Source organism: Panthera tigris, chromosome C1, assembly GCF_018350195.1.
Source record: "Panthera tigris isolate Pti1 chromosome C1, P.tigris_Pti1_mat1.1, whole genome shotgun sequence".
NCBI lineage: Eukaryota > Metazoa > Chordata > Mammalia > Carnivora > Felidae > Panthera > Panthera tigris.
The window spans coordinates 21,737,333-21,750,903 of record NC_056667.1 but is presented as its reverse complement, the minus strand read 5'-3'; the positions used below and the strand labels follow the sequence as shown (position 1 = coordinate 21,750,903).

Here is a 13,571-nt window from a genome sequence, read left to right as displayed (position 1 = left end):
CAATATTTGTAATCTTATTCCTTTTTTGAAAATTAATAATATCAGTCTTTCCTATGGTTGTATAATAATCAGTTGGAACATCAACCTGGTGATTAAAAAAATTTGTTAAAACAAATGCTTTTATATGGGCACTTGCAATAAGAGATAAATCAGATGTGGTAATAGCTTCTTTTGTAAAAGCCATGTGTAAACAGCACATAAAGATGACAAGTCAAGCAGCAATAGCCCATTCTTCAGCCAAAAAAGGAAACAAATGAAGGAAGAACAAAATTCACCAAAAAGAAAATCATCTGCTGCCTCCCCAACCCCCAAAAAGCCTCATAAATAATAGTTTTGGTACATTTTCAGTGGAAAATTCAGGCCAACTGATAGTTTGAAAAAGGACATTAGAATCACAAACACTCAGGATGGGGATAAACTAACAACAGAGTAACCATGTGGCTAGCAAAAGATGATTTAAAAATTCTATCTTTCCTCCCTAGTGTGCCATTCTTTATCTTGCAATACACTTCTCTTCATTCTAAATTTTCTCTCTTGGCTATATCCACCCCCACTTTTTTTTTTTTTTTAAATAAGGTTTGTATGCTATTGGTCCCTAGCTAGAAATACATCCTTGTAGTGCTCACTAGCTTCTCCACAAAATTTGAGTCATTTTCATGGTCCATTGCTATTCTCTGGCATATAAAGATTATATCTGGATAAAGGAGCTTACTTAGGAGAAGTTGGCCTTTATTAAATTACAGTTGGTAAAACTGCTTATTATGAGAAAATCACTCCGTAACGCAGCCTCTCACAAATGCCAGCAAATGAAATTGCCAATAACAATGATCCTTCAAACATAGTTTTTATTATTTCCTTAATAGTGCTGTTATTAGATTATCCCCAGAAAAGGTGACTGTAAAAGCAAACAGCTTCAAAATCAATGCCTGATGCAAAATTTTAACTATTAGGTAATAGAAAATTTTGCCTTAACACTGCACTCACCAGCAAGGACTCCACAGATCAAATGAGTGTTCTCAAACCTGAATAGAGCTATAGAAGTCAAAGTTTTCAGCAAGTATTAAAAATTATACTAAACATGTCTAGGAGACCAGAAGCCTTTGGTTGGTCAATTTTATTTCATTATACTAAGAAGGGCTGAGATAGAGAAATGGAGATGAAGAGGAAGAAGTTATAACCAGTACAAAGACTCTGATCATTTAGTATGGAACACAATTAAATATATTTGGCAGGATTTCTCAGAAGTCCCAATTCCAAAAATTATTAAAGGCATGATAAACACTTAAACACATTATGCTCCAATTTAACATCTAGAAAACAGCATCTCGATTCCACAGAACTAAGTACAACAGAAAACTCTAATTAGATATTAACTAGCTGTGCTTTCTCTCCCTGAAAAATCCTATAACAATGAAAATGACTTTCCATGTTAACATTTTCAACAAATTCCTAAAAAGAACATGGCTTTGAAGAAACACTTCGAAATTTTTAGACTACTCAAACATGGCCACAAGCACATACTTCAAGCTGGTAAACAGACCACTTCAAAATGTGGAGTGTTGGTTTTCAGTAATTACCTGGATAATACAGTAGAATCTAGGACTGAGAGTAACATAAGAGATAAGGTTTACCCAAGGTGAAGTGAAAGACAAAGCTGTATACCTTCTGTTAATTCCACATCACAGGAGCAAGCTCTCCGCACACCCACATATCCATTCCCACTCCATTCTCCGCCCTTCACTAGGATCACAGTGGCAGTACTGGATGGTTAATAACCACTAATTTGTAGAGTGCTTTTTGAAAAAACAAAAGACAAACTCAGCATATTAAAAATGCTTCTAACAGATGCGACAATTACATGTGTTGTAGTGACTGATTAAGACGGTTAAAAAAAGTTATTTTTAAAACTTGGTATAAATAAGTCAAATGAGTTCCAAGCTGGTTTAAAACATTAATATTCTGAGAACTGAACACATGCCAAGGTTATCTCTGCTTTAGGACTGAGCAAAATACAATTCCTGGGACACAGAGAAGAGTGAAAATACAGAAAAACAAGGGAACTTCTCTAGAAAGACTGGCTGACAGTATTTCTTGCAGATCCCCTAAAACAGAGGTTCCTTTTCCTTTTCTTTTTTTTTTTTTTTCTTTTTTTTTTTTTTTTTTTGGTAGTGGGACTATGTACTGCCTTGCTGGCTCCTATTTCCTTAATGACTACTATCAACCAGAATCAGATTTTCAATAAGATTTATTCATGATAAATTTACATACTAAGAGCAAATAATGTGAGAAAAATATCAAAGAAAACGTTCCAAAAGAGAAGTTCTTAGCAGATTTATTTAGGCTTAAATATCCTGCTGAACTGCTAATGGATAGACTATTTAGCCTAGTATCACAGCTAATGCATCCTGGACCAGGGAACTGAAGGGAACATAAGTGCACCGATTTATTAGAAAGCACCTCCCAAAGCTAACCACAGATCAAGGAATCTTTGACACAAGCATGTCCATGTCAACTAGGAAGCAAAGACACTTCCGAAAGAATATAAATTAATTTTATTCTCATTTACTGGTAAATACTGCCCAAATAGATCCTGAATTGGGGGATTCCTCTTAGAGAAATCTCTTTATTTAGAAAGAGGAACCCTTCTAAAACGTTTTCCTTAAATTCCCAACGTTAAATTTATACCACCGCTTGAAACACTAAGGCGTACCAAAACTCCAGACTGAAAAATCATTTCACTTTCTTTACCATGTTTGTTAGATATCTCTAAAACCTGTCTAAAGAGAGGATGAATTTGGGAATTGTTTCTTTATCTCTTAGGGGAAAATGAAGGCAGACCCTTAAAAACCAAACCAAACAAAAGGGTTAGCTGGATTCATCACTAAATATATTAGGAGCACAGTTAACATTGAACAATCTGGAAAACTGAGAAAGGCAGAGGTGTTGTGGGGGTTACAGGTATGTTTGATTATAGTTCTGGTGCATCCCGACTACCCAATAAATAGGAACAGATGCCTTGCCTTTTGTTTTCCATTTCCAGTCACAAAAAAGACCAAAAGTATTTCAATACTGAATGAAGACACTAAGATCGCATCTACAGCTCTTCAAACAGTACAAAGGCAGAAAGAATAAATTAATCAGTTCTCTGGTTCTCTAGACCAATATCAGGGGTCAGCAAACTACACCCAACAGTCCAAATCCAGCCCTCTCCTTGTTTTTATATTGCTATGAGCAAAGAATGGTTTTATATTTTTAAATGGCTTGGAAAACATAGAATGATACTTAGTGACACATAAAAATCGTATGAAATTCAAATTTCAGTGTCCATACGTAAAGTCTGATTGGAACACATCTACGTTCATTTGTTTATTGTTTATGCTGCTTTCACTGTACAATGGCAAAGGTGAGTAGTTATGACAGTGACGATATGGCCTACAAAGCCTAAAATATTTATTATCTGACCTTTATAGAAAAAGTTTGTCAACTCCTGGTCTACCTGATATAAAAAACCCTTGAGATCACAAGAGTTTGATACATTCGGTGTTTTTATACCATGGAAAACACAAGAAAAATGTGTCAAATTGTTCTCTGCAAGGCATTTTAGATAAACACAAATTGTCAACAGGTTCCCTTTATGGTATCACACTCCAAGATGAATTTATACATACAAACAAGCACCCAGTCTCAATGATACCTTCTATAGGGAAAATTTATTACCTTTGGTAAATGGATAAGAGCTTTTAATTGAACCAAGTTACAAGACATTAACAAGAGAGACTGATACCTACGATAGAGGTAAATGTAGATTCTTTGCATAAACCACAGACCACACTATAGGATTAATAAGAGAGAGAGTGGATTTTGGACCAAATATGGTTTTTGGGGGGGCTACCTGCATATACTAATTAGGAATACGGTGATTGATTAATTTGGCACAAATTTGTGTCCCAATATAAGAAATTCTAAATAAAAAGTTAAAGCTTATCCATTACCATTTGTGACTAATCATTTAATTCGATTTAATAAATTTTAATTATTTGCTATATATCTTGAGATACAAAGGTGGTAGATTGGCAAGCAAAGATGAATAAAACAAGGCCTCTCACCTTTGAGAATCTCACAGTTTTAAGGGGACAGGGACAAGCTAAAAGAGATGGATTAACAAAATTTCAAATTTTTCATACCACTTTTTCTGGTGGGGATCTAAGCCATGATCAGAATGCTAAACAGAAAGTAAGTTTCCATAAGTTTATTATGTCACACTGGTATAAATCAAAACACATGGGGGTGCTGAAGTATGTAAAGATTAGTCAGGCTGTCAGAGAAGGCAAACAAACTTACGATGTAGGCGGTATGCTTCTTCGAAACAGAATAGTGATTCTGTCTTGTCAGTAGAGACTGGGCTACAAGACGTTTCCAAAGCTACAAAACTATCATACCCTCACTCTTTTATCTAAAAAAAAATTTTTAAATCCCACGTGCCTGTATCATCTGTGAAGCTGGGATTTCTAGGAAATTTCAAAATGTTCTTTTTAAGAGAGATGGCAAGTCAACGGGTAAGAACCTAAGATGAATAAACCACAGGGGAGTAACCTATGGGCAACGGACCAGAAAGCAAAAAGAGCTGATAAAACAAGGGCAGCTAGAACAAGAAAGGATAAAGGAGGATAAATGTTAGGAGGGATATTGGGGCAGACCTGGATATCAGATGGTAAGTTATCTGAGGGCAAGAACTATGATTAATCTCCTACATGAGAGTCTTAACTATGTGAAGAGCTTATAATGTGGAAGATGGAAAATTCTTCAGGATGCCTCCATTCAGGGCCAAGAAATGAAAGCTATAGGGAAATGGATTTTGAGTTAATAAAAGAATGACTTATATGCAAAAATCAGATTAGGTCCAAAGATGTAGTATGCTATGTCTTAGGAGACACTGAATGACAGGCTAGTGACCACTTGGCCTATAAATCCCTAAGTGATATTGTACAGAAGAGTCAAGCATTGGGGTGGAGAGGAGTTGCATTAGGGGCTTATCCAACCCCAAAATTCTGATAACTCTGCCTCTTTGCATCTGTGCCATACATTGTCCTAGTGTGCAAGGAATAAATGAATAGCAGTAACCATGTTTTCCCCTTAATTCTTATTCTCTGTGTTTTACTGAGATAGGATCCTGTACATATGGAGACTTCTTTAAGAGACAGTAGAGGAGAAAATGAGAGACTCAACTGCACCCTTTAATAACTTGTGTGGGTGGGGGGGGACCTGAGAGATGGTTGGGACTCATGTTTTTCTCCTGCCCTTTAATCTTTGGCATGTTAGATTTATTCTAATTACTGCAAATAGGATTCTGACTATGATAAAGGGGAAGGCTATGCTCTAGGATATCAATCACAAAAGATTAGAAAAGCGTTCCTAAAGCATACACTTCCTCAACGATCTGTCACCCATACATTTAGTTAGGCTATGTTTAAAGTTATTTAGCTTTTAGCTTGTATTTCTGATCTGTGGGAGTAATAAATGACTTTCTCTTCTTTTTGTCTTTCAAGTTCTAGTATGATAAGAATTTCATTTATGAAGTGAAATCCTCCATGAATTTGTAATTGTTGATCACAGCCACCCCTGCTCCCCTTTTGGACTAACCTTACGTGGCTTCCTTGCTCTAACAGCCATACCTTCTTAACCGTTTCCAGTGCCCCATCCCAGGTCCACACCAATGTTTGTTTGTATCATGCTCTGCTGCAGTAAAGAAGGATATCCTAAGGCATGAGGGGTAACAGAAACAAGAAACGAGAGCAGACTCACTGATCCACTATCCACTACAATGTACAGGAGGCAGATACGGTTATCCCATGTGCCATGCATAATAGAGAATAAGAACTCGTTTCCATTTCTAGTACCAAAGTTACAAACAACAAGGTTAGTTTGAGTGCAATGAAAACAAGCAAGATTTCTTCCTCAGTGTGGTAGAGAATGCTGTAAAGAAGTTTGGATTTTATAATTTCTATGAAGAATACAGGGAAACTGTAGAGAAGTCCTACGTATCTTTTTTCAAAAAAAGTTTTTAATGTTTATTCATTTTTGAGAGACAGAGACAGAGCACAAGCAGGGGTGGGGCAGAGAAAGGGAGACACAGAATCCAAAGCAGGCTCCAGGCTCTGAGCTGTCAGCACAGAGCCTGACGCGGGGCTCGAACTCACGAACTGTGAGATCATGACCTGAGCTGAAGTCAGACGCTTAACTGACTGAGCCACCCAGGCGCCCCTCTATATATCTTTACAATACTCAATACTCTTGGCCAAAAAACAAAACAAAAACACAGCAACAATGAGAAAGTGTCTAATTATTTTTGAATTTTCTGTCTTCCTTTTGTAAATACGTGATCACTAGGTAAAGCCCACATATAAATTTTGCTCAGTAATGCCATCTAAAAAATAACCAGACCTCAAACGCCTACAAAGAAATATACTAGGATCTAGGATGACAAATGGAAATCTAATCCACAGAAGATCCCTAGTCTAATATTAGCCAACAGAGTCAATATCTTCTCCCTTCAAAACTTTTACCAAAGATGTAAACATGCTGTTAAAATTGACCCATGCAAACTGAATCTCCTTTGTATTCTAAGTGTTAGCACAAGAAAATGGCTAAAAGATAGGTCCAAAAGATTGATGCAGGGTTTATTTTCCAGTTTGGTCCACTGTAAGAATACCATAATAAGATGAATTGCTTAAGAGTATGATGAATTTGAAAAGACATTTTTACCCTTAATAGTTTTAATGCTTGGTCAAATATCAGTAGAAAGTAGATGGAAATCAACACAGCTATTTAGCTGCTTGCTTTCATATGAAAAATTCCAAAAAGTTAATGTCTGTTTGTTTTTAAGTTTCTATCTTGCCAATCCACAAAAGATCAAGAAATGAACAATAACCAGAGCTTTTGGTTCCTGGAACATATTACAGATTCATTCTCATGAGGTAGGTTTGTCTCTATGTTACAAGGTGGAAATCTGGGCACCAAGTAGTTAAGTGAACTTCTCAGAGTCACCCGAGAAATGATTAAAAGCAAAACCAAGGCAAAAAACAAAAACAAAAACAACAAAACAAAAAACAATGAAGATTTTTTTACTGGTCTGCATTGATGCCTTTAGTCCAAATTGTTTGTTGGGGTTTTTTTTTTTAAGTTTATTTATTTATTTTTGAGGAAGAAAGAGAGCATGCATGAGTGAGCAGGGAAGGGGCAGAGAGAGAGGGAGAGAGAATCTCAAGCAGACTCCGCACTGTCAGTGCAGAGCCCGACACAGGGCTTGATCTCACGAACTGTGAGATTATGACCTGAGCCGAAATCAAGAGTTGGAGGCTTAACTGACTCAGCCACCCAGGCGTCCCCCCCCCGCCCCCCCGCCCAGAATTGTTTTTCATTTATCAACCAGCCATTAAGAAGCTGACCCAGGATAAAACCAATACACAGTTATTTGTATCTGTCTCTGGTATTGAGAATGGAATGAGATGTGAGAAGGAAAGAAAGACTAGTCTTACACAGCTTTGTTACAAATTTCAACAGTATTAATGTAAGTTAACACAAAGCTGTAATGTCTACTATTTTTCCTTTGATAACTGTGATCGATACATCTTTTGAACCTGCACTGACCAGCTTAATCTAATACAAAGGCTTGGCCCTTCTCCTCTAATACAAAGGCTTGGCCCTTCTCCTCCCAACCATTCTTATCCTATTAATAAAAGAAAGGGCCTCTCTTTTATCTATCAGTAAGAATCTCTGAGGATTCCCGCTGCACTTCAGAAAACTGAAAAATACTATTGGCTTACACTAGACTTTGAATGGATTTGGAACAGCTCTAAAACAAAGGGAAAGAAAATCCAAGGTGAAGTTTACAATAATAATTAATAAAAAACTGTGTACCAGGATGAAAACTGGAAATATAATCTTAAACAGTTATAAAAGTATCAATAAAATCCTGATTATTTCCTTTTTAGTTCCTCGAAAAAATTTTAAAAGACTCTACCCAATGTTATAGTTTTGTTATTTCATTAGGAAAGCTCTTATATTTCTATTTCACAGATAAAGGGGAGTACTTATGATTATCACTTTCTGTGTTCGAGGATAGTTGTGCAATGTGTCAGGCTGATTTGAAGTCTCTCTTTTCTTAGGAGTGAATCAAGAAATATGCTTAGTTCCAAAATATTTGTTATAAACAGACATAGCCTGTGACATGAAAGATACACACCCATAACACATTTTAAAATTTAACCTGCTCCTTACTTCTTTTCCCATTTTTGGGGGAAAGCCTGTAACGACAGAGTGGCAGTTTTTAGGAAAATACCAGAGAATTATTTCTACATGTCTCCAGAGAAAATAGAATAGTGGTGGGTGTTGAAGGACAAAAGATTCTTGGCATTAGTGTTCTCTCTTTTTTTGCTCTAAGAAGCCATCATCTTAAAAACAGAAAGTCTTGTTTAGAAGTTTCATCAATTAAAAAGTGTTGAGAAGTATAAACAAAGTGCAAAAATCTCAGTTTGATAACCTCATGAACTCAGATTTCAAAACAAAGATTTGTGACAACATGAATCAAATTATCCATATTGGTACATTCAAGTGCCATAAAAAGTAAGCTACATGCAAGAAGATATCATTAATACGGAGGCAAAAAATAACAGGTTAGGTATCCGAGCTATGTTGTGAAGACAGAGCACACTCATATTTACTTCAGGGAAGCCTTGAAGATCAACATGCAAACAGAGGACACATACTTGTCACGATAGAATTTTAGCTCACAAGGCCATCAATTAAAAACAGTTGATTTCAACACAAATGTAGGAATAAACAGGTCTGAGGTCTATCAGGAAAACGGAATATATCAATATATATTTTAAACTTACTATAATGGCTAAGTATTGCTTCTAGCAATATAATTACTTAAGTTGTAAAGAAGTCACACAACATTTTAATTCAGAGAAAGGTATATTTATGTACAGATCTTGAATAAATCTGTATCCCAGGACTTTTAAAGATGGGTAGAGTGGTCTGGAAATTCAGCCCTGGCTGGAGGCTAAGGGGCACCAGCACCATTTTCCTTAAACCATCAACATTCTACTTGTGAAAAGCTGGCGTTTAACCTTTGCAGATACCTTCTATACACCAGGCAGGATAGAGTTGTTTTTCTCTGTACATCTCAGAAATACACATAAGAAGGCCACAGAAGTCAAAAGCCCTTTTCCAAAAAGGGCCTTTGTATATACTGGTTTGATATCTCAAGAAAAGGAGTGGTTATGGATTCATAGGTTAAAATGTATCATTTTAAGGCTTTTGAAAAATTAGCAAGTTGAATTTTTTCCTTAAACTACAGAGGCCATGCCACATAAATGACTATAGAAGATTAGGAAATAGTCCATCCAATGTTTCTACAGAGTATCCTGCTTTGCGTGAAACACTGAAGAGGAGGACAGCAACAGTAAACAATAAGAACATGCAGGATAAGAGTTAAAGCTTTGGGGGAAAGTACCAACTGTCATATGCTTAAATCTGATTTGTCTAAACTTGTTAAATATCAGTGAGGAAAGCTGGCTTGGGCAATCCATCGCTACTCCTTTGTGCCCCACAATACATATTCTATAAAGAGTAACATTTTATTGACAGAAAAATGATCACAAAGAGCTCCCCTAGGACAGTGAACTATCAAGATCAGAGGGCATGATACAGGAGACAACACAGTAGAAGCAAACAACAAAAGTTCAATGGTTTTAGTCTTGACATTTCAGATGAGCACCCTGTCTTCCGATCACAGAAAGACCAACCACCAAACAGCCAACGCAAGAATCACGAGAAAAGACATCATGAAAGGAATACGAGGTGATGGGAAAGCACTAGAGTAGAGGCGGCACTTTTTGAGAGGCTTGTGATCCTCAGGGATTGGAATAGAAACCTTGGGAAGAATTTCTTCATTTTCTTGCTGGGGCAAGGCTCTCTCAGTAGATCTCTCTTGCCTTTTAATTTTCTCTTCATCCTGCACTAACAGAGCACGTTCCTGTGTCTGCTTTCACGGTAGAAGATCAAGAAAGACAGAGAAAGATGAACAAAATGACAGATGGAAAAATGCTCAAAAATGATACTTGGGGATGTGCAAAGGATTTGGGAAAATCTTATGGACACTCTTTATTTCACTTTACTTGGGCAATTTATCCCAGCAAAGTTTCCATAACACAGGAGAGTACTCCATAGATAATTTTTTGAATGAATGCACATTAGAAGTCCTGAAAGTTCAAGGAATTACTTGACTTATTTAGTTATAGTATTTGTTCCTTGAGGCTTCAAGGATACTCATAGGAATTTTGGGTCATTTTGCATTGTTTTAGTGCTGCCAGTTTTTCTTAGATCAATTGGGCAAAGCCAGTAATGAAGCATTCTTTTCGACATCAGAAAAGTTACTTTTATTACAAATAGAATGGCAGAATATAAAAAGTTATCCTCATACGTCTTCACACAGACTTAAAAAGCTCTAACAGTTCATTCAGCATGGCGATTAGCTTTTGCTCAAACCAATAAAAATCTTAATCCCATACATTTTAAAGATTGCAAAAGAAAAACAAAAGTATAAAAGTTTATATGTGCCTCCAAGGTCTACCAAAAACAAATAACCCCCCCCCCACAAATCTCAACAACTGTAAACTCCCTCCCCGTCTTGCAGAATCATGATTAAAAATAACAGTGATTACAATCATCGTGAAGGTTTATATATCACATTAAGCAAGTACTTTTGACACTTTTAAGGTAAGTTGTCTTTTCCAACTGTCCAATTAAGAAGTTTTCTACCCCCCCCCCCACACACACACACAATTTCTGTGCTCTGCCATCTACTCAAGACAGATGTTATCTATGAAAGAAAAAACTTGGCTCTAAGCTCTCTCAGTTGGGCCAGCCTTCTCTGGTCAGTTTGGAATTTCGACACAGGTTCTTTGCACACCCCTAAGTGATATGTATCAGGGAGAAAGTAGCTGGGGGACTGGTCAGCAAAAAAGAAAAAAGGAAAAGAAAGGATGCAAAATTATAATGATTTTCCAAAGAAAATAAAGAGGGAGAAGAAAGACAACATAAAAAGAATAGGGTACAATTAAATTCATTTTCTCTCCGAATACATATTTACATCTTCATGCAGCTTTTCAACCAGCCATGCGCCGAAATAAGCAAATTGAAAGCTGCAAAAGCTGCAGCCGTGGAAATGTTATGTGTTAGGTCAAACGGCAGTGGGGGTGTGAATTTACTAGTAGAGCCAAAAGAAAAAAAATTACTCAGCAACTGCTGTTCAGTTCTGGGGATTATCTGCTTAGTGCCATGACAAGAGCAAATTCGGATTAAGAAGCACAAGTCATAACAGCAGCTTTACCTCTGGCCCACCAACCTTTCTTTCCGAGGGAAGGACAGAGATTTTCTTCACCTGGTCATACACAAATTACATAAAATTCAGTAGCCTTGCAATGCAACAACAATGCTGCCAAAGACGGAAGAGGTATCCCCAGAGAACAGAAATATCGCCCTAATTGTTAAAGAAAAAGTAAGATATGCCAGAAAGTGGAGTTATCCTATATAAAAGGTTATCATAGTACAGTTCTTATTTATTCTGTTATTCATTTAGAGGAGTAATATACATAAGAGCTAAAGTGGCTCAAATACTCCCCACTAATCTAACTTATAAAAAGTCCTTTCTTTAAATCCACAGAATGACATACCCATTTCCAACCAGCCCTGAGGTGATTTCTGGAGGGTTTTATTAAGATATAAGATGTTTTCTGGAAATGGAGACTGATTCAAATTTACCAAACTTAATCCAGGAGAGTATTAAGTTACTTTTTTGAAGTAATTGAGCATCTTTTATTATTTCCACAGAGTCAAAAAGAAAACTTCTAGAAAATATGCAGTTATGGTTTACAGAGAGGGTTAACCAGGCATGATAGCAACAAGACATTTCTCCTGGTGTCTAGGTTTGTAGAAAGCAGAGTCACTGTCTTAGTTCAGGGTACATTATCTAGATTTAGGATACAAAACGGATGTCCATTTATATCAGGGAATGGAGGCAGAGAGGACAATGAATAAGGACAACGGCATCCTGTCACCCCCAGTAACCAGCTACCCATATTCGGGAATTCTCCAGTCTTGGTGAATTGTTAGCCAATTCCAATCGCATTTTGAAAAATATAAAAAGTACCCTTCGTGAGACAATTTTTATCATCTTCTCCAGTTCCAGAAACTAGACAAACATGGATAGTTTACCATGAATTCTGAATATAAAAACAAGGTGTTTTTTTTTTTTAAAGGTATTAAGACATCACTACCTTTAACTAGAATTGCTACTGCTTTTGGCAAAAAGCAAGCATATAATTTTAAAAATCATCATAACCACTCATTAGGTCATTGTGACTATTTATATAAATATTAACCTGAATAGGCTAAAGATTAAGTAGAGAATTTTTAACTACATGCTTAAGGTAACTTTTAAGATACTCCATTTCACAGATTTATTTAGTCAAGTGTAGGATTTCTAAGACAGGTAATGACAACAATAACACAAAAAGAACAGCTTCCCAAAGGTGTCTCTGACTTCTTCTACTTGTGATTATCTTATAAAACAATGTGTTAAAAGTTTGATGTGACTCATAAAGATAAAATAAATCATCAACGGTTTTTCTAAAATTGAAATACAATCACTAATATGTGGTATTCTGCATTCTCTGGCTTAGGGGCCTCCTTGGTTTATTATATAATTGTGGTCAACCATTCCAGACATTTTTAAGTTGTGCAAATGTTCAAATAAAGTTTTAAAAAAATGTTTATCCTGTTCCAATTTTGACCTTACTAAATTTAGTAAACTCTCTGGTCCTTGGAGGCACAGTTTGAACATAAAGTTCCACTGGCTTATGGTCAATTTGTAAACACACACTAGCCAGAAGGAGGGAGTTCTCAAGAGTCTGATCATCTAATGGTAGTTCTAATGGCTCCTATAATTCCACTGGGTAGCCCACAGGACTTAAAAAACAAGTGTTTGATTATGCATGCCTTAAAGCTGCAATGAACTGGTGAAGAATCAAAACCAAATTTCGGCTCTAAACTTACTTTCAGATACAGAACATTAATACACAAAAACATTTATTTCATTCATTCTCACAAATGGTCACATGGACAAAGTACTCACTCCTTCTCCTGTGGGAAGCTGCCCATTGATGTTAAGTGTTCGGAATGGGGAGTGAGTGGATAAGCGTTTATCCCATTCACTAGGCCGTGGTTCTGGTACAGATTCCATAAAGTTCTTTTTCAGCTCACTGATGCTGGCATGATGTTTTTTTATCTCTTCTTGACTTTTGTCTAAATCCTATAGTTGAAAGGACAAAGATGCAAAACAATAAATACTCAAGAGAAAAAGAACACATCAAAGGAAGCCCATCAGACTGCGGGCACTGGTAGAAAACACACCACATCCAGGGCAGATGTTATGAATCCATAAATTGCATTCAAATTTTAAATATGCAACATGGTATATTGGCTTGCCTTTTTTTTTTTTTTTTTTT

General features: G+C 36.4%; 1 protein-coding gene across 20 annotated transcripts in view; it reads right to left on the bottom strand.

The window, feature by feature from the left end:
- EPB41 (erythrocyte membrane protein band 4.1) overlaps window positions 1-13,571 on the bottom strand; it is a 200,218-nt gene that overhangs the window by 28,307 nt on the left and 158,340 nt on the right. For 14 of the 20 annotated variants that reach the window (XM_015544635.2, XM_015544632.2, XM_042996028.1 and 11 more), the window contains one exon: window positions 13,199-13,375. In XM_015544635.2, the coding sequence (XP_015400121.1) occupies window positions 13,199-13,375 (177 nt within the window). Of the gene's footprint in view, window positions 1-987; window positions 1,033-8,724; window positions 10,046-10,870; window positions 11,015-11,395; window positions 11,447-13,198; window positions 13,376-13,571 lie in introns of those variants that run through there. The other 6 variants (XM_042996039.1, XM_042996042.1, XM_042996040.1 and 3 more) reach the window with 4 other exon arrangements.